Below are 21,557 nucleotides of genomic sequence, written 5' to 3'. Positions count from 1 at the left end.
CCTAGGGAGCGTGCAGTTGCAGAATGGATTAGGGCCTTGTGTGTGTGTGTGTGTGCTGGTGGAGCAAATCCCCTTGAAGGCAGCGAGGAAGTTGGTGCTGTCCTCACAGTCATCCTGATCTTGTCTTATCTGTGTGGACACCTGAAGGGCCCTTGGTTGGCCCATTGACCCTCACACTCTTCCCAAAGCCAGGTTGAGGAGGGCCAAGGGTGGGATCATTGGAGAGGGTGTGTGCCAATAGCAAGCAGCTAAGCCAGCCTTCCCCCAAGCAACCTCCCGCCCTGAGGCTTCTGCTCTGGCACCCCCCAAACCCTCACCTCACATCTCAGGGTCTGGTGCTCAGACCGGATATGGTGCACATGTAGCTGCTGAGAGCTGAACTGCTGGCCTATGTGGAAAAGACAAGCAAACCATCTTGAGGGGAGCCAAGCCGGCTCGCCAGATGGGTGCAAGAAGTGAAGCCATGCTACGCGGGGGCCCTCTCTGGGTTCAGTGAAATAAAAATGGGGGGTCCTTAAAATTTTAAAAAAAAGCCCGTGAGGAGGTGACGGAACCTTGGTGCTCAATAAATAACGTTGGAATCATTGAGCGCGTGCGCGTGATGTGCTTCCTCCCCCGGAGGTGGCGGCCAGCAGGTGCGGGCCAGTTTCTTCTGCAGGAGCCCCGGGTCCGGAGCCGGGTGGGCCCTGCAGCGCAGCCTAGTCGCGGGCCGCTCACCTGCAGAACGCTCTCCGTGGGTGTGGGCGGGGCCTCCTGTGGCAGCCAATAGGAGCCGGTGTTGGGCGGGACCAGGGGCCATCCTGGCCAATGGCGGGGCGGGGCGGGGCCACCGGAGCGCAGCTGATCTCACTGCCTGCGTCCGCAGCAGCAACCCTGTCTGCAGCGCCGTAGCCTACGGTCAGGCCTGGTGTCCGCGGACTCCGCTCTCTACTCATCTATCTGCCCGACGCCGGTGGGCAAAGGCGCCCCGACCGGCTGCTGTCTTCGCAGAGGCTGGGAGCGGGCTGCTTGGGCTCGTGCGGTCTCGGCGGCGAAGACTCCTAAGCTTGACAGCTCGGGAGGGACCATGGCCCAGGCGGCGCCAGCTCCGGTACGGGGGGCGGGGGTCCCCCTTTGGAGGGTGCCCTGACGCCCGCTCGCTTCTGCGGGGTGGGGAGATGAGGACCGGACGCTTAAAGGTCGGCAGGGCCGCAGCAGATCTGCCGAGGACAATGCTAACTAAGGAAGGTCCCTTTCCCGTTCTCGCCCCGGGTCTACTGGTCCTGGGTCTGAAGCACAAGGGTTAACAGGCTCCGGTGTTGGGGATCTGGCCGGGTCTTGCGGGCTGGGGGGTTGGGACGGGCAGGAAGGGGGAGTGGGATGGTCTCCCCATCTTGGACCTGTTCTTCCGTTCCTAGCCCGCAATCCCAAACAAAACAGGACCATGCCACAGAGCGCATCGCTCCTCGTGGGTGTCTCTCCTACTGAGACCAGTGCTATTGTCTCCAGGGAGACTCGCTGCACTCAGCCCTCCTCCCCGCAACTTCCAAGGGGCTCTGGGTTCCCAAGCTCTTTCCTAGACCTTAACTCTGATTGCATCTCTGGATGCATCTGGCTCTCTGGAGTCCTCTTAGGGGAGCAATCCCACCCTGGCGAACTTGAGGTGGGAGGCACTTTAGGTTAGGTCTGGAAGAGAGGGAATTTATCTCTGCCCCTCCCCTGGTAGAGAGAACTTTGCGGGGTGTCCTGTGCTGGCACCCACCACCTCAAGTTCTGTTCTCAAGGCTCCTCACCTGCTTGCCCCTTTGGGGCCCAGTGTTCACTGTCTTTGACCATTGCTAGGTAGGGTGTCCCTGAGGCAGCCCAGACAGAACTCTGACTTGTCTGCATCTGGGATCCAGGCCTGGACTTGGAGGCTGACCCCTGCCTTATGTCTAGCCGCAGGAATGGATGATGGGGTCGGACCTCCAACGAGAGGCCCAGATCCAGTCGGCCGAGATTTCCCTCCTGGCCATTGTGGCCACCGTTCAGGCCATGGAGAAGAAAGTGGAGGCACAGGCCACTCGACTGCAGAACCTGGAGGGGCGCGCGGGGAACTCTGAGAAGAAGCTGGTGGATTGTGAGAAGATGGCAGCCGATTTTGGGAACCAGCTGGAGGGCAAGTGGGCTGTGCTGGGGACGCTGGTGCAGGAATACGGACTGCTGCAGCGGCGCCTGGAGAATATGGAGAACCTGCTGCGGAACCGCAACTTCTGGGTCCTGCGGTTGCCCCCCGGCAGCAAGGGAGAGACCCCCAAAGTAAGCTTGAAGGAGACCCCCAGGGGAAGGGAGCTGGGTCTGGGGGAAACTTCTGTGGCACAGGAGTCCCCCAAGATGCAGGAGTTGGGGCCCCCATGGCAGAGGGAAGCTGTTAGTGACCAAAATCTAACCACCAGGCCCCTAAATGGTTGACTGTCCCAGCAGAAATGTTTGCTGGGTCCAATGCAGCAGAGTATGTAGAGGTCCTGATCTAAAAGGGTTAGGCTGAAGAGGAGAGGCCTCCATACCAACCCTCTTAGCTGGTCCTGAAGCCAACCACTCGCTGCAGTTGGGGTGGGAGAGAGGTGCTGCCACAGGACTTAGCTGGCCTTGGACATACCATCACTCACAGCTGTGCTGGACTGTTCTTGCAGCTGCCCGTGAGTACTGACCACTCAGCCGTGTGCTCCCCAGAGCAGGAGTGGGGCATCTTGGAAGACTTGCAGAAGGGACTTTGCAGGCGCCCTGAACCAGGGAGCCCCGAAGCCCTGGCCTGCATGGGTAAGCTGCTTGGACCTTCAAGCCCACAGCCCTGGGTTGGATAGTTGTTTAGAATCCTTGGAGCCTGGGGCCAGAGAGATGGCATTGAAGTAATGCATTTGCCTTGCATGCAGAAGGACCGTGGTTCGAACCCCAGCATTCCATATGGTCCCAGGAGTGATTTCTGAGCATAGAGCCCGGAGTAACCCCTGAGCACTGCTGGGTGTGACCCCCCCCAAAAAAAAAGAATCCTTGGAGCCTGTGGAATGTGAAAACTGGAAACCGGTGCTTCCACCTTCAGACAGGTGGGGTACCCCATATTCTGATTCCAGGCTTTTGCAGGGCGAGGGTATGGGTGCTGTCCTGGGGCCTCGGCCCTTGCCCTGCATCATGGTCTGCATCTCCCTGTGCCCACTGTGCCAGCCTAGTACTCCCTTCCTTGCCTGCTGATGGGGTCCCAGGGATCAAGACCTCCCTCTCTCTGGGTTTCCCCTATATTTTGTGACTGCCTAGAGAAACCTGATAGAAGATTTCACACTACTTACTTTTAGGGGCACCCTCCGTTCAGGAGCTGAGTTCTGTTCTGAGAGGCAAAGTACTGGAACCCCTGAGAACACTTATGTTTTCCCAGCCACATGACATGATGACATCTGAGCTCCTACAATGCCACCCCATTCTCATATTTCTACATCAGTTCTCCTACCACTTGTCCTGTCCTTCCTTCTGCCTGGCCAACAGGCAGAGGGTTGGGGGAGTAAACAGCACTAGCAGGAGGCCTGCATTGCACTCGCTGATTGAATCCCCCACTAGCAAGTCAGGGGAGAGGAAGGTGGGGACCTCTTGTCCCCAGGGTTTTGAGTCCTCATTTGAGGACAGAGGCAACTGCAGAGGCCATCCCTTGCCCCTTCATCAATCACCCCACATTATCCTGGAGTGTTGCTGTGCTTGAAGGGATGGGCAGGGCCACAGGGTTGCAATGGGGGGTGCTCCTGCCTGCTCTCTTTAGTCTGGTTGTTGCTTGGTCCCAACCAGAGAAGCTTAGGGCTAGAGGGAGGTGAAAATGGGGCTAGGGAAGCAGATTTAGCTGTCACTGATTCATGAAATCTCAGGGAACACAGTCTTGTCTCTGCAGTGTCACTTTCCTCAGTGACAATTGCTCAGCTTAATTACTGGGGGGAAAAAACAATGATATGCAAAGTTATTTTGAGCATGCATGTTTGTCTGCATAACTCTCATTGCCAAGATATTGTTTCCTTGGCACCCTTTGTCCTCTTGTACTGTGCCTTGTGTATAAGTGAAACTGGAGCTCAGGTCTATGCAACAGACAAGTGCAGCAGCAGGGGTTAGATTTCCTGCAACATGGGTTTGTCATGCTGCAGCAGAGAAAGCAAAGCCAGCTGACAGTGACGGAAATGATGTCATGGAAAGCCTTGTTCTGTGCTTCCACCTCAAGCCACAGGTTCCAGGAACTGCTGACCATGTTCAGTGAGGACTCATGTAGATGGCTTCAGCCCTCTCCCCTGTTTTTATTGGTTGTTGTTTGTTTGGGGCCACACTTAGCAGTGCTCAGACATCATTCCTGGATGCTCAGGAACCATCTGGCCATATGGGATGCTGGGGGTTGAACCTGGGTCAGCCACATGCAAGACAAATGCCCTACCCACTTTACTATCATTTCGGCCCCTTTACCCTGTTTTTAGGTGTTCATGAGGAATGCATTCCCTACAGATATGGGGGAGGGGGACATGTGTCTGTCTGCTCATCATGTTTGCTGGTCCCTCAAAGCTTCTTCATCTCTGTCCCTATAGAGCCAGGCTCGCCAGCCTCGTCTCCAACACTTTTGCCCTGGATCAAGCAAGAAAAAGGGACACAAGGGAGACACCACGCCAGTCCTGGGGAGAAGCCCCCTGCACACCTCTGCTCAGGTAAGGTATGGGTGGGCCTTGGGAGGTGGGTGGAAGGGGCAGGCCCCGCCCACTGGGAAAACTCTGGCCTACGGTATCCTGCAGGGGGCAACAGCGAGCAGGCACCTGTGTGTGCAGGCAGAGGGCCTAGAAACTTCCTGATTGCATTTGTCCCTGGGGTCCAGGTACTGCAGTGTTCCCACTGCCTAAGACATAAGTTCTCTCACCCCTACAAAAGTCTACAGATAAGAGGGAGGAGATGAACATAAAAGGCACAAAATAGGCCCGGAGAGATAGCACAGCGGTGTTTGCCTTGCAAGCAGCCGATCCAGGACCAAAGGTGGTTGGTTCGAATCCCGGTGTCCCATATGGTCCCCCGTGCCTGCCAGGAGCTATTTCTGAGCAGACAGCCAGGAGTAACCCCTGAGCACTGCCGGGTGTGGCCCAAGAACCAAAAAAAAAAAAAAAAAAAGGCACAAAATAGGGCCTGAGAGATAGCACCACATGTAGAGTATTTGCTTTCCATGTGGTTGACCCAGGATAGATCCTTGGCATCCCATATGGTCCCTTGAGCCCGCCAGGAGTGATTCCTTAGCGCAAAGCTAGGAAATAATCTTTGAACACTGCCGGATGTAACCCCCCCCCCCAAAAAGGCACAAAGTAAGAGCCGCAGGTGGAGGGAGCTTGCCTTGCATATGGCTGATCTGGGTTCGAACCCTGACATCCTATATGGTCACTTGGGCACTGTCAGGAAAAGTGTAGAGCCAGGAGGAGCTGAGCTCTGTCTAGGTATGATCCAACAACAAAACAACAACAACAACAAAACAAAAGAGCAGCAAATTTTAGTGCCCTGATGATCTGATGACAACTATGGGCTGCAACACGAGCTCTAATGCCCAAGTTTCCAGGATGGGGATGGCCTAGGTGTCTGGAGCTGGAGCTGAAGCTTAAGGGAGTCTGAGAACCCAGGGGAGGCCGTGGGGGGGTGGTGGTTCTGAAAGGAGGGGACTGGAGATAAAGTAGGGTGGGGTGAGTGGGTGTTTGGGGAGTGTAGATGCACAGTCAGAGACAAAGCTGGTAAATAGGCCCACAGGGATGTGCCCCCTTCCCTCAGAAGTCAGGAGAGCAATTTGAGCTTGGGGGATATACAGCGTTAAGAGTCCATGGTAGGGCCCGGAGACATAGCACAGCGGCGTTTGCCTTGCAAGCAGCCGATCCAGGACCAAAGGTGGTTGGTTCGAATCCCGGTGTCCCATATGGTCCCCCGTGCCTGCCAGGAGCTATTTCTGAGCAGACAGCCAGGAATAACCCCTGAGCACCGCCGGGTGTGGCCCAAAAAAAAAAAAAAAAAAAAAAAGAGTCCATGGTATATGCAACCTCTGGCAGTGTCCCTTGTGTCCCTTCCCAGCAGAGAACTGCTTGGTCAGCGAAGAGAAGAATATGGAGGGACCCGAGCCAGCCTGGACAGCCGATGGGGGATACAGCAAGGAGCCCATCGCAGAAGGCACCTGTGGGGACCAGCCTCTCCTGAGGGATGCCCCCAATCATCTCGTCTCCACGGAGAGAGGGGGGACCAATCTCCCTTTGGGCCGGAAGGGCTCAGGGGCACCAGCCACAGGGAGCACAGAACAGTATGGCCAGAGCATCGCCCTGAAGGATCCCGGGGCACTGCACCCACGAGCCCGCCAGAGCCTGCAGCAGTGGTCCCAGGGACTGGCACCCCCACCCACCACCCTCGCCAGCCCTCGCGGCGCACCCTCGGCCCCGCGCGCCTACACGTGCGCTCAGTGCGGCAAAAGCTTCGTGCACCAATCCACGCTCACAACGCACTACCGCACACACACAGGCGAGAAGCCGTATCCCTGTGCCCAGTGCCAGAAGCGCTTTGGCCGCCTGTCCACGCTGCTGGAGCACCGGCGCACGCACACGGGTGAGAAGCCTTTTCAATGCGCACAGTGCGACAAACGGTTCGGTCGCCTGTCCACGCTGGTGGAGCACCGGCGCACGCACACGGGCGAGAAGCCCTTCCAGTGTGCACACTGCGACAAACGCTTCACGCGCCTGGCCAACCTGACCGTGCACCAGAACGTGCACCCGGGCGAGCGCACCTTTCAGTGTGCGCAGTGTGCCAAGCGCTTTGCGCAAAAGGCCGCTTTCCTGCGACACCTGCGCGCCCACTCGCAGGAGAAGCGCTTCGCCTGTGGCCAGTGTGGCCGGAGCTTCACCTGTCGCTCCTGGCTTGAACGCCACCAGGACAGCCACGCCATCCCTGCCAGCCCGGCCTGTGCCGCCTGCGAGAGGGGTTCCCTGGCCCAAGACGCCTCTGCGGGGGCAGGGTGGGGCCGACCACCCCAGGACCCCTCCACCATTCTGGGTTCTGAGAATTCACCGACTGACCAAGGCCAAAGGGGACGTCCTGGAACCAGGCAGCCCAGTGGCAGCGATCTGGGAGGCCCCGGGGGTTCTCTGCATAGGTCTCTCTCCCGAGTGAAGATGGAAAATGCTGGATAGCACCCCGGGATCTCCTTCCTCCAAGGACCATGAAGGTGGAGGGGCGCATGGTGCCTGGTCGGTCTTCCATAAAGGCCAATCCTTTCGGGCCTTCCTGCTGCAGGGGAGTCTGTGTATATGGGGAGGGGGCTGCGGGTGGGGGTGGGCAGGAGTGCCTGGGAGGCACGTCCTACAGGGTAGAGGGGTGCAGGTGTTTTGAGCGGGCAGACAGGCTTGCACCATTTTCTGATTTTCTGTGTGTGCAGACTAAAGGCGGCCTGGTGGGAAAGGGTGGGGGAGACCGCTACAGGTGTCTCACAGGTGCGTTCACTTCTCTAAGTACCACATTTCTTCCATTCTCTACACCTGCAAAGCCCTAAATTCCCAGGACTCCCCAAGACTTGGTAGTCTCCCCACCCCTCCATGTCCCCCAAACTCCTGGAGAGCACATGCATGCAATCACCCAAGTGTGCTCTGCATGCCTATGTGTGTGTCTCCAAAGCCAGCTCAGTCCCCCTTTGGAGGTCATGTGGGGCAATTGGAGGAGTTCCAGCACTGCTTCACACCCCAAAATCCTTGAGTCTGTGCTAGAGTTAATTTTGGGGGCGGGGGGCTCTTGACTCTGTTATGGTGTCTTAATCTGTACATAAAGGAAGTTGTTAAAGCATTTATTAGTCCCTCCATAGCCTGAGCCCACCTGTTGGTGGTCGTGTTGTTACTGACTCAGGACCACAAGGAACCCCAAGATTTTCAGCTGATGTCTGTCCCCCCAAATTATAAGGACAGTGCAATATGGACCAAAGGTAGAATGGTCCAGGGTAAAGCGGGTCCTCTGATCTGGGGGCATCTGGGGGGTGGCCGCTCGGGTTGTGGAAGGAATAAAGATGTTTCCTCATATGCAGCCTGCCAGATCCTGATTTAGTATCCCTGCTACTGTCCCCAATTACAGTGATTCTTACAGTCTTTTCCTGATGGCCGACCAATAGTAGTCATAGATATTATCCCTACACTTCAAGGGGTTCAAACTCCTTTGTGGAAAACACCTTTAAACTTCTTTTTTTCATTTAGTGAAGAAAGAAAAGCCTTCAGGGCAGGGTGGTTGCTTGTATGTAGATGACTTAGGTTCAACGTAGGGTCCTGGAAGCTGGGCAGGAAGTGATCCCTGAGAAGTCAGGAATCAACTCTAAGCACCTCCAAAAGCACTAGCCCCCCCCCCCAACACTATTCTGCTGTAGGACTTAAGACCTAACAGATACAGGGAGCAAGAAGGCAAGTGGGATGCTTTTCTTTCTTTACTTTTCTTTGTTTTTAGCCCACACCCAGCAGTGCCCAGGGCTGACTTCTGGTTCTATGCTCAGGACTTCCTCCTGGTTCAGAGGTTACTCCTGGTGGGCCCTGGAGACCCTATCCATCGATGGCAAACCTATGGCACGCGTGCCAGCGGTGACAAGCGAAGGCCTTGCAGCTGGCACACAGGAAGGGGTCCACAATGAAGATGTGCAGTGCAGTGGGAGGCGAGTGTGCCGGTGTCTGCTTTGTAGCTCACATGGCAACAGGGCCGGACTGGCCATTGTGAGGACCGGGCATTGTGTGGCAGTTTGGGCACTCGGGCTCAAAAAGGTTAGCCATCACTGCATGCAGTGCCAGGGATCAAACCCAGTCAGCCACTTGCAAGGCCAATGCTCTGCCTGAGCACAGAGCACATACCTGGTGTGGCCCAAAAATAAACAAATTATACATCTGTAGAGGTATGGTGCTTACCTTGCACGTGCCCAGCTCAGGTTCAATCCTCAGCATCCCATATGCTCCCTTGAGAACCAAGAGTAATTCCTGAGTGCAGAGCCAGGAGTAACCCCCTCCCATGAGAATTACCCCCTAAGTAATACCAAAAATAAAGCAAAAATTATACTTTAGTCCATATGTTTACAGTATGTTCATGCTTATGGCATGGATATATGCATCCAAAGTCTCCAAGACTCTCCACCATTATTTCTAGTCCACCACTCAATTCCACCTCCCGTTTGCTAGCAGTCCTTACATGACCTGCTCAGTTCCATAATCCAGACCCCAAAGTTTGTCATCAGGTATCCTTTCCATTCTTCAATGTCTTTGTCTTGATAAACATTCTAAATTTTTTGCAAGTCTAAAGCCCTACCCACAGGACTATAGCTCAACCCCAGAACAGAACTCTTGGCACAGCAATACATAGAGGTTTTATTCACAGCTCCAAATTCACTAATGCATGGTCTGTCTTAAAATTGCCTGATTAGGCCCGGAGATATAGCACAGCGGTGTTTGCCTTGCAAGCAGCCAATCCAGGACCAAAGGTGGTTGGTTCAAATCCCGGTGTCCCATATGGTCCCCCGTGCCTGCCAGGAGCTATTTCTGTGCAGACAGCCAGGAGTAACCCCTGAGCACCGCTGGGTGTGGCCCAAAAACCAAAAAAAAAAAAATTGTCTGATTCACACAGCCTCTGGGGCTGGGATGGTGGTGGTTGAGCTAAGGCGCTCTCTGGTGGTTATTCATTGCACTGCACCAGACCCATCTCCATTATCTTTCTTTTCTTTTTGTTTGTTTTGAGGCCACACCCGGTGGCACAGGGCTCACTCCTGGTTCTGTGCTCAGAAATCACTCTTGACATGCTTGGGGGCCCATTTGGGATGCCAGAGATCGGTCCCGGGTCGAACGTGTGCTAAGAAAACGCCCTACTGCTCTGGCCCTTTGTTGTTAATTTTGGGCCACTCTTGGCTGTGCTCAGGGTTATTCCTGATTCTGCACTCAAGTATCATTCCTGGCGGGCTCGAGGCAACGCATCAAAAAGCCGAGGATCAAACCTGGATCAGACTTGTCTAAGGCAAATGCCATACTTCTCATCCCTCCTCCCCCATCTTCATGTCTAACCTTACATCTCACCTTCTCCTCCAGCTTCACACCCACCCTTCCCTCTCCAGTGCTCCTATTGCTTTGCAGCACTTTGTAGCTGAGCGTCAAGAGTAATTCCTGAGTGAGGTATAATTACAGGTGGGGGTAAGGGCTGGTGCCATACTCATCCAGAGGGTCCTGCAACCCTCTATGCTGGCAAACGTCCTCCATTTAGTGACAAATGTACTCTTTTTTTGGGGGGGGGGTTATGTCCGGCAGTGCTCAGGGGTTATACCTGGCTCTAAGCTCAGAAATCACCCCTGGAAGGCTCTGGGGACCATATGGGATGCTGGGATTTGAACCACTGTCCTTCTGCATGCAAGGCAAATACCCTACTGCTGTGCTATCTCTCCGGCCCCAACTGTACTCATCTGAGCCAATTCATCACCCAGGTTTTTGCTTCTGAAAAGTGACCTGGCACTCGCTAATTTTGACTGTGGGGTTTACCTGCTGTTAACTCCCTGGGGCTGATGGTGGCCAGGTGAAACCCTAGATATTTTTGTTGTGGGGCCACACGTGGCAATGTTCAGAGCTTATTCCTGACTCTGCACTTAGGGACCACGCTTAGCTCAGGGAATCATATGGGAAGCTGAGGATAGCATCCAGGTCAGTCACATGCTTGACAGTCACGTGCCTGCTGTACTCTCAAACCCTATGCCCCCTTTCCTTGTCTGACACCCTGGCTTTCTGCCCTCTTGAGAGCTGTGGCTCTTCTCAGCCTGCACCTCCTGCTCCTCTACAGTGAAAGAAACCACCTGAAAGAAAGGGAAACAGCAAGATGAAAACCAGCTTCATCTTTCCAGGACTTTCCAGCTTCCAGGATTCACCTGGATCTCTGTCACTGTCTTCCAGTTTTCCTTCTCGTCTGCTGTTAGCCGATTCCACATTCTTCCTGTGTAACCTTACCTGGTAATAAGACCTGCCCACTTCTGGGAGGGGTCTTTGGGAGGTATGAAGAAGATCACCTTAAGGGGCGGAGAGAGGATTTTGGAGGAGAGATGGAGGGAGATTCATCAAGAGAGATGAGGAAGAAGCAGGGCAAGCTGAAGAGAGCAGGCTCAAATAGGTTTAAGATTGTAGGCCACACATGTGGTGGCAAGGGCCTTGATTAAAGCTGATATCTCCTGAAACCTGCCTGTGAGTTTTCTCCCCGCTGCTATCCTGAACCTGCAGACCTGCCGGCTGAAGTGGGTTGGAGACTTGTGGCCTGAGCCTGCAGAGAAAGGCCTCATCCCTTCATCTATCACCATCCAGCCCCATCCAAGGCTGTTATTCTACAATCTGCCTAGTCCAACCCGACCCTTATGGTTTTATGGTTTTTCCTTCCTGCCCCTAGGACACCACTTGTAATGATGCCTTCTCCTACTCTGTGGGAAGTCACAGGGACTTTTTCTGTGCACTGTGTCTACCATCTGGTCCCCATGCCCTTTCTTTCCACCCAGCTTCTCTCGCCCTTGGCACGAGGCATCTTGGAAATGTAACTGTGCTGTCCTTACCGTCTTCCCTCACTTCTCCATCTGCTTTCCTTTTCCATTCCCTGGAAATAGTAGCTGTCATGAGTGACAGTAACCAGTGATGCACACCGGTCAGTATGTGCCCAGTACCAGTGGTCAGTTCTGATTCCTTTCAGAGCATAGCCTCTCTACCCTTGTGGTTGATCACTCTGTTCTCTCAGCTCCTAAATCGGCACTTTCAGAACTGGCTCTTCCATGTGGGCAGCTATTCTTTTTAGTTTTGCTTTGGTTTTGCTTATGGGCTACATCAGCAGTGCTCAGGCATTACTCCTGGCTCTGCACTCAGAAATTGCTCCTGGCAGGCTTGGGGGACCATATAGGATGCCAGAGATTGAACCCAGGGTAGCCATGTGCAAGGCAAATGCCCTACCTGCTGTGCTATCGTTCCGATACCAGACAGCCATACTTTACCCATCACCAATTCTTTTCCCCTACCAGCTTTAGCCTGGCAGAACTCAGGTGCAGATCAAGGGGTACCAGAAAGACCCAGGGGCAGGTCTGGGGTGTATAGCTCAAGGGGCAGAGCACACTTAGTTTCAGATCAATAAGTCTCCGGTTTACCTAAAAGGAAAGAGAGAGAGGAGAACAGAGAGAGACACACACGGGGGGAGGGAGAGAGAGAGAGAGGATGGATAAAGAGGAGAAAGAGAGAAAGAGAAGAAAAGGGTAAATGCCATAGAGGTGGGGGTGGGAAAACGGAAAGTAAACTGAGGAAATTGGTGGTGGGAAATGAGTACTGGTGAAGGGATGGGTGTTGGTACACTGTATGACAGAAACTCAACTACAACAACTTTTTTACCCTGTATCTCAAGGTGATTTAACTTAAAATAAAAGAGGTCCCTGGGGGGCCGGGCGGTGGCGCTCGAGGTAAGGTGCCTGCCTTGCCTGCACTAGCCTAGGATGGACCGCGGTTCGATCCCCCGGCGTCCCATATGGTCCCCCAAGCCAGGAGCGACTTCTGAGCGCATAGCCAGGAGTAACCCCTGAGCGTCACCGGGTGTGGCCCAAAAACCAAAAAAAAAAAAAAAAAAAAAAGAGGTCCCTGGTAAGCAGCCGATCCAGGACCTAAGGTGGTTGGTTTGAATCCTGGCGTCCCATGTGGTTTCCAGTGCCTGCCAGGAACTATTTCTGAGCAGATAGCCAGGAGTAACCCCTGAGCAACGCTGGGTGTGGCCCAAAAACAAAACAAAAAACAAAAACAAACAAAAAAAAAAGAGGTTCCTGGGGGGCCGGAGAGATAGCATGAAGATAAGGTGTTTGCCTTTCAAGCAGAAGGTTATTGGTTTGAATCCCAGCGTCCAATATGGTCCCCTGAGCATGCCAGGAGTAACTCCTGAGCACTGCCAGGTATGACCCAAAAAACAAAACAAAACAAAACAAAAAAAGAGGTCCCTAGTTCCTGGTTTAAATCTGGATGCCCTCTTGCCAAGGTTTCTTTTGATTATAAAGTAAAAAAAAAAAAAAAAAGGGAAACAGCACTGGCTCAGGCATTCATTTGACTGTGCTAGATTCTAAAAGTAGTTCTATTCATATCTGGGTTCTGAGCCTCAAAATAGAATATCAGGGGCAAAGAAATAGTACAGGGGTTAAGGCATTTGCCTTGCATGGAGCTAACTGGGGTTTGATCCCCGGCACATCATGTGTTTCTCCAAACACATGTGCTAGGAGTAATTCCTTTTTTTTTTTTTTTTTTTTGGCCCACATCCGGCGGTGCTCAGGGGTTTCTGGCCGTCTGCTCAGAAATAGCTCCTGGCAGGCACGGGGGACCATATGGGACACCGGGATTCGAACCAACCACCTTAGGTTCTGGGTCGGCTGCTTGCAAGGCAAGCACCGCTGTGCTATCTCTCCGGGCCCTGAGTAATTCCTAAGCACAGAGCCAGGAGTAAGCCCTGAGCACTGCCAGATGAGGACTCCCCAAACCAAAATAAAACAACATAGAAAATCAGGGCGATGTGGTGGTATGGATAAACTGGGGAAAGGGGGGGGTCATGCTGCATCAGGCCTCCCTACCCCCCCCCCCCACTCTGACTTTATGTCCTCATTATCCAGGCTGGAGTCCATAATGCTTCCTGGCTCTGTGAGTGCAGCTGTACAGTTTCCTGGTACATCAAAGTCTCCCTGTACCCCGCCTCCCCCAGCTCCACATGCTTCCTGTCCATTTTCTTGTCTCTCCCCCTTCAGCCTGAAAACCTCGCCGCTTCTTCCTTTAGGCAAATTCTTCTTATTATTTGCCTATTCTTCTCTGGAAAGTCCTCCTGACCACTCAGGCGGCTTTCTTTGGGCTTCCAGCATCCCATGGAAAAGTGTGGTTCCTGGGTTCATGTCTTCTTGAACTTCTGAGGAACAGAGGGCAGGGTCTGTGACTTGTCTCTGGTCCTTAATAACAATGAAGGTATGCCCTTCAACAGACGAATGGCTAAAGAAACTGTGGTACATATACACAATGGAATATTATGCAGCTGTCAGGAGAGATGAAGTCATGAAATTTTCCTATACATGGATGTACATGGAATCTATTATGCTGAGTGAAATAAGTCAGAGAGAGAGAGAAAAACGCAGAATGGTCTCACTCATCTATGGGTTTTAAGAAAAATGAAAGACACCCTTGTAATAATAATTTTCAGACACAAAAGAGAAAAGAGCTGGAAGTTCCAGCTCACCTCAGGAAGCTCACCACAAAGAGTGATGAGTTTAGTTAGGGAAATAACTACATTTTGAACTGTCCTAATATTGAGAAGGTATGAGGGAAATGTAGAGCCTGTTTAGGGTACAGGCGGGGGTTGGGTGGGGAGGAGGGAGATTTGGGACTTGGGTGATGGGAATGTTGCACTGGTGATGGGTGGTGTTCCTTTTATGACTGAAACCCAAACACAATCATGTATGTAATCAAGGTGTTTAAAAAAAAAACAAAAAAAAAAACAATGAAGGTTGGGCCCGGAGAGATAGTACAGTGGTGTTTGCCTTGCAAGCAGCCAATCCAGGACCAAAGGTGGTTGGTTCGAATCCCGGTGTCCCATATGGTCCCCTGTGCCTGCCAGGAACTATTTCTGAGCAGATAGCCAGGAGTAACCCCTGAGCAACGCTGGGTGTGGCCCAAAAAACAGACAAAAAAACAAACAAACAAAAAAAACAATGAAGGTTGAGGCTTCAGTGATAGTACGGAAAGAATTGAGCTTGCCTTGCAGGTGGCTGGCCTTCGTTAGATTCCTGGCATCCCATATGGTCTTCCAACCCCACCGGGAGTGTTTCCTGAGTTCAGAGCCAAGAGTCAGTCCTGAACACAGCCAGATGTGGCCTCCCCAACAAAAAACAAATGAACATTGGAGGCTGACATTTAATAGGCTCCAGAAATGTTTGTTAAGTGAATAAACAAGTTGAGCACAAAGGAGCAGTGAGCATCATCTCTGAGTCCTCAGAGGCTCTCCAGGCGAGGGTAAGGATTGGTTCCCTATTCAATCAGCAGGAGAGGAGATATGAAGAGGGGGACTGGGTACAGAGGAGTGTAGGGGAGAATTGGTATGAGTAAAGGGTAGTGAGAAACCCGTGTGCAGGGCCTGGTTAAAGGCCTGAAGGGAAAGTCATTCCCCTGGGGGCACAGCTTGGGTAAACTTCAGATCAAGAGGTGCACAGGTGATGTCCCAGTGCCTCCCTCCAGTTTCTTTGACCTTTTCCATAACTGAAGCAGGCCTGGAATCTCAGTTGCATCTCTCCATTTCAACTAGTTAATTTGTTAAGTTGCTTCATCTTTTTTCCCCTCTAATTTTGATTAGAACATCATGATTTACCAAGTCATTTATAATACAGTAATTTCAGGTATTAAATGTTCAAACATCATTCCCACACCAGTGTGATCTTCTGTTCACCAGTGTCCCCAATTTCCCTCCTAGCCTGCCTTCTTAGGCACTCCTTCCTTCCTTCCTTCCTTCCTTCCTTCCTTCCTTCCTTCCTTCCTTCCTTCCTTCCTTCCTTCCTTCCTTCCTTCCTTCCTTCCTTCCTTCCTTCCTTCCTCCTCCCTCCCTCCCTCCCTCCCTCCCTCCCTCCCTCCCTCCCTCCCTTCCTTCCTTCCTTCCTTCCTTCCTTCCTTCCTTCCTTCCTTCCTTCCTTCCTTCCTTCCTTCCCCCTTCCCTTCCCTTCCCTTCCTTATTTTTTCCTTTTTGTTTTTATTTTGGGGGGCCACACCCAGCGGTGCTCAGGGGTTACTCCTGGCTCTGTGCTCAGAATTGCTCCTGGCAGGCTCGGGGGACCATATGGGATGCCGGGTATCGAACTCGGGTCCATCCCTGGTCGGCTGCATGTAAGGCAAATGCCTTACCACTGTGCTATCACTCTGGCCCCTAAATTTATTTCTTTTTTTTTTTTTTTTTGGTTTTTGGGCCACACCCGGTGACGCTCAGGGGTTACTCCTGGCTATGCGCTCAGAAGTTGCTCCTGGCTTGGGGGACCATATGGGACGCCGGGGGATCGAACCACCGTCCGTCCTAGGCTAGCGCAGGTAAGGCAGGCACCTTACCTTTAGCGCCACCGCCCGGCCCCCTAAATTTATTTCTTATTGCTTGCTCCAGCACAAAGGCAAATGGAATAATCAACAATTAAATCAATAAAGGTCAATTTGAAATGACTGTTCTATCCATGGTATTACTATAGTCAGTGTCTAAGGATTTACTGGGCTGGTGTTGGTGCTAGATGAGTCTTCTATGTTACTGTTTAGACTCACTGAGCCAAGTAGATTCTTACGTCATTTTCCCATCAGATTTCCTACAATACTACTGGACTGACACAACTATGAAATGTTAAGGTGTCTAGGCCCAGGATCTTTAGGTCTAAAACAAATTTGGTGGCTTGGAAGTTTGATGAGGTTTAGTTGTGGAGCTGGGCCATTTCTGTCAGAGGATATGAAGTGTGTTGGATGGTGTACTGTAGAGAGTGACGTTGGACTATTGTAGTTCATGCAGAAAGGGTGGTAGCACAGCAGAAAAGGGAATCTGTGCACTCCTTTTGAGAATTTCTTAGAAGTATTAGCCAGGACTGGGTTACCTGGGAAGTATCAGCTTCCATTTTTCTGCCAGGAAGATAGCAGTTTAAGGTGCTTCACTTTGCAAGGTCCTTCAATTAATGTAGGGTGTACATTAGGAGAAGCTCCAGGCATCTCACAAGTCACCACCCAGATTATTGTTTCTGGGGTGACATATCACTGAAGAATCCCCCAGCACCTCACTTTGGCTTTGCTCTTCCTGCTCCTTTCCTCGCCACCCCATTCCCCATGTCTAATAGGAAGGCTCTCTCTTTATTCTGGCAACCACCCCTTCATGATGGTAGTCACATAGACACCCCCTTCCTTCCCTGAGGGGTCCCTAGGAATTTGGAAACCAGGATGAAGCAGAATCTCTTTGCTGAGATATCTCAGGAGAATTTCCTCTACCCAATACTCTTTCCTACTTTTTTTTTTTTAATTCTGGGTGGTAAGACCTGGTGGTGATTTACTTCATGTCAGTGTTGAACCCAGTTTCAAGAAAGCATAGAAAAAAATGAAGAATCCTGCAGAAAAATAGTCCATGCTCCTTAATGAACAAGATAACCTCAAGTCAATTGTTTTTTCCTATGGGAACAAATTAAAAGTTAAACATCTATGAAAAACATCTAGCCAAAAGCATCAAAAAAGTAACTAGCTAAACAGGAAACACTGGGTGGGGTTGGAAGAGCAGGAAACAGAGATGAAGGCCTCCACCAGGCTTCTGTGGGGTGAGCTTTTAGTTCCTAGGAAGCTTCACAGTCTCTTAAGTGTCTCTTTTGCAAGGTTTCAGCATAAGCAAGACTGAGGTGAGAGCTCCCAACCTACTGATGAAATTCCCACTGGCTTTAGGCTGCTAGCTCCCTACAGAGTAAGAGTGAATGGAAAGAAAACAACCACTGCCAGAATTTGTGGCTGGTTCTTCTGGCATCCAAGGAGCTGAGAAAAGGTACACCTAGAAATTATGTTAAGATGAAGCAGCTAGGGGCCGGGCGGTGGCGCTGGAGGTAATGTGCCTGCCTTGCCTGCGCTAGCCTAGGACGGACCGCGGTTCGATCCCCCGACATCCCATATGGTCCCCCAAGAAGCCAGGAGCAACTTCTGAGCGCATAGCCAGGAGTAACCCCTGAGCGTCACAGGGTGTGGCCCAAAAAAAAAAAAAAAAAAAAAAAAAAGATGAAGCAGCTGCTAGAAACCCTCAGAAACTTGAAAAAAGCAAAGGACACAAAATATTTCCAACCCTTGGGCCAGAGTGGTGGCACAAGCAGTAGGGTGTTTGCCTTACACATGCTAACCTAGGACGGACCGTGGTTTGATCCCCTCGTGTCCTATATGGTCCCCCAAGCCAGGAGCAATTTCTGAGCACATAGCCAGGAGTAACCCTGAGTGTCACTGGGTGTGGCCCCCCAAAACAAAACAAAACAAATTTCCAACCTGATCTTCAAATTCAAAAATAAAGGTTTAAATACAATGTTTAACAGAACAGAATACAGGCTTTTGTGCTTAAGGAGAAAGAAGCCCAGTTTGAACTCTTTTTTTTTTTTTTTTGGATTTTGGATCACACCCGGTAGCGCTCAGGGATTACTCCTGGCTCTATGCTCAGAAATTGCTCCTAACAGGCTCAGGGGAAGTATATGGGATGCCGGGATTCAAACCAATGACCTTCTGCATGAAAGGCAAACGCCTTACCTCCATGCTATCTCTCCGGCCCCCAAGTTTGAACTCTTCAGTGAGGAACTCGGAAGTTAAGTAACTGCTCAGTGGGCTAAGGAGATAGTCAAAGGGTTGGAGTGTAGGCATTGCATGTGGGAACTCTGGGCTTGTCCTCTAACAGTGCACAGTCTGTCCCTGAATACCATAGAGTGTGACCCCGAAACAAAACTAAACAAATAGCAAAAGGAAATTTGAAAAGAGACTAACATAGGTTGTTTATTGCTGTTGTTTGGTTTTAGGGTCACACCTGATAATGCTCAGGACTTATTCCTGGCTCTGTACTCAAGGATCACTCCTGGTGGGACTTGGAGAATCATACGGGATGCTGGGATTGAACTCGGGTTGACTATGTGCAAAGCAAGAGTGCTATCCTCTGTACTCCAGCCCTTATTTGTAATTTTTTGTTTGTTTTTTGGGGCCCCAAAGTGTTCAGGGTTTACTTTTTTTTTTTTTTTTTTTTTGGTTTTTGGGTCACACCTGGCAGTGCTCAGGGGTTACTCCTGGCTCTCTGCTCAGAAATCGCCCCTGGCAGGCATAGGGGACCATATGGGATGCCAGGATTCGAACCACCATCCTTCTGTATGAAAGGCAAATGCCTTATCTTCATACTATCTCTCCGGCCCCTCAGGGTTTACTCTTAAACTGTCAGTAATTATTCTTGGCAGTGTTCAGAAGATCATATGAATTGCTGGGGATAGAACCCTGGTGAGCTGAATAAAAGGCAAACTCTCTATACTGTACAATCTCTCAGGCCTCCTATTTATTAATTTATTATTAAAATATTTTGGGGAGGCAGAGATAGCATGAAGGTATTCTGCCTTGCATGCAGAAGGACGGAGGTTGGAATCCTGGCATCCCATATGGTCCCCCAAGCCTGCCAGAAGCGATTTCTGAGCATAGAGCCAGGAGTAACCCCTGAGCATTGCCGAGTGTGACACACACAAAAAAAAAATGGGGGGGGGTGGCCAAAGAAATAGCACAGCGGTAGAGCATTTGCTTTGCATGCGGCCAACCCAGGACTGACCTGGATTCCATTCCTGGCATCCTATAAGGTCCCCCAGCCTACCAAGAGTGGTTTCTAAGCACAGAGGCAGGAGTAACCCCTGAGCGTCATCAGGTGTAGTCCCCCAGTCCCCCAAAAAAGAACTCAGTGTAATGCAAATGTAATAAACTAAATTAAACACATACCTGAATTCTGTAGTCATATCAAAGAAAACCAGAGACACCAGAAACTTTTAAAAGCCACCTGTGAAAATGGCATTATTTTCAGTGAAGTATTTTCATTACTATTCAACTGTGTTCTCAAGAGCAGTAACAAAAAGCTTGAGGTTTTGAAATCATGTCTATGGAATACTGGAACTGTTAGCATAAAAGTCTTCACTCTAGTAAAAATCTATCATAATGGAAGCTACAATAATAATAGTAACTGAAAGAATTCTCCAACAGCCAGCAAGTACTATACAAAGAAATTAAAAAAATCAATGAAGGCTGGGGGCAAAAAAATAGTAAGTAAATGACTGAATCTACATGAGTACTGACCGCAAGAAAAAAAAATTAATGCAATTAAAACACCTAAAAGAATAGAGGCCATTAGTACATTAGTGCAGCAGGTAGGGTACTTGTCTGGCATGTGGCCAACCCAACTTCAATTCTCAGCATTTCATATCATCTCCTGAACCCTGCCAGGAGAGATTCCTGAGCACAGAGCCAGGAGATAGTTCTGACCACTTCTGAATACAACCCAAAAACAACAAACGAAAAACCGAACAGATGGAATAGTTATAAAGCAAACACAATTTGTGAGGGTAGTAAACAGAGTTAAAGACTGTACTAGTACAGTGGGCAGGGTTCTTGACTTGTACATGGCTGATCGGGTTTGATCCCTAATCCCTAATAGTCCCTCAAGCACCATCAGGTGGGATTCCTGAGCTTCGAGCGAGCCCTGAGCACCACCAGGTGTGGACCAAACAAACAAAAAAGACAATGGCTGTAGAATATTATGACACGCATGGGCCCGGAGAGATAGCACAGCGGTGTTTGCCTTGCAAGCAGCCGATCCAGGACCAAAGGTGGTTGGTTCGAATCCCGGTGTCCCATATGGTCCCCCGTGCCTGCCAGGAGCTATTTCTGAGCAGACAGCCAGGAGTAACCCCTGAGCACCGCTGGGTGTGGCCCCAAAACAAAAAACAAACAAACAAAAGAATATTATGACGCGCAAAAAAAGCCACTTATTCAAATTGTCTGAAGAATTTGATGTATGGCACTGTTCTGTATACTTAAAAATATTAATTTATTGAGGTTTTGCAGCTCCATAAATGAAACACAATATTCTGCTCATGTCTACTATTATGTCTATTTTACTGTTGCAAAAAATGTTCATAGGCTAAAGGAAAAAATCTTACGATTATTAATACATGCAAAAATAAGATTCAAAATTTCTCATTAGTGTATGACAAATAATTTTGACACTTTTTGGGGGGGCTTTGGGGATTCTGGCAATGCTACAGTGGGCAAAGCACTTGTACTTGAGAGATCTGGGTTCGATCCCATATGATTCTCCTGAGTCCTGGTAGGAGAGATCCCTGATCACAGAACCAGGTGTGAACCTGAGCACTTCTGAGTGTGACCTCACCTTTTCCCAAAATTCTAGGGCTGGTGAGATATTACAGTAAGTAAGCCTTGCAAATGGCTGACCCAGGTTCAATTCCTGGCTCTGCATATGGCACTGTGCATAGCCAGGAGTCATCCTTGAGCAACAAAGTGTGGTAATCAAATGTGATAACAAAACAAAACATAAGATCAGAGATATAAATTGCTTGCCTTGCATACGGTTGATAAAGGTTTAATAAATTCAGGGGTCTCAAACTCAATTTACCTGGGGGCCGCAGGAGGCAAAGTCGGGGTGATCCTTGAGTGCAAAGTCAGTAGTAAGCCTTGAACATTGGGGGGTGTGACTCAAACAACTAAAACAAAGCAAAACAAAAAAAGATTCCTCGGGGGCTGGGAAGGTGGCGCTAGAGGTAAGGTGTCTGCCTTGCAAGCGCTACCATAGGACGGACAACGGTTCGATCCCCCGGCGTCCCATATGGTCCCCCCAAGCCAGGGGCAATTTCTGAGCTCATAGCCAGGAGTAACCACTGAGCGTCAAACGGGTGTGGCCCCCCCCCAAAAAAAAAAGATTCCTCTATGGCAGGGCCACAAAATGTACGGAGGGCCACGAGTTTGAGACCCCTGGTTAATTCCAGT

General features: G+C 50.7%; 1 protein-coding gene across 1 annotated transcript; it reads left to right on the top strand.

Moving 5' to 3' along the window:
* The first annotated feature begins 866 nt into the window (after positions 1-866).
* Positions 867-7,256, top strand: LOC126003095 (zinc finger protein 282-like). The gene is made up of 5 exons (XM_049769420.1): positions 867-1,090; positions 1,918-2,277; positions 2,652-2,778; positions 4,566-4,682; positions 6,070-7,256. Exons 1-5 carry the CDS (start codon positions 1,067-1,069, stop codon positions 7,170-7,172), a joined length of 1,731 nt encoding a protein of 576 aa, XP_049625377.1. The 5' UTR covers positions 867-1,066; the 3' UTR covers positions 7,173-7,256.
* The last annotated feature ends 14,301 nt before the right edge of the window (positions 7,257-21,557 follow it).

Source organism: Suncus etruscus, chromosome 1 (assembly GCF_024139225.1).
Source record: "Suncus etruscus isolate mSunEtr1 chromosome 1, mSunEtr1.pri.cur, whole genome shotgun sequence".
Lineage (NCBI taxonomy): Eukaryota > Metazoa > Chordata > Mammalia > Eulipotyphla > Soricidae > Suncus > Suncus etruscus.
Note: the sequence above shows the minus strand (reverse complement) of the source record. Positions and strands in the feature narration are given on the sequence as shown.

Bases quoted from the DNA above. Each gene is read 5' to 3' on its own strand.
- LOC126003095 (XM_049769420.1), top strand. From the start codon at position 1,067: ATGGCCCAGGCGGCGCCAGCTCCG. The intron at 2,779-4,565 runs GTAAGCTGCTTG...CTGTCCCTATAG, and splicing joins CGAAGCCCTGGCCTGCATGG to AGCCAGGCTCGCCAGCCTCG. The intron at 4,683-6,069 runs GTAAGGTATGGG...GTCCCTTCCCAG, and splicing joins CCCTGCACACCTCTGCTCAG to CAGAGAACTGCTTGGTCAGC.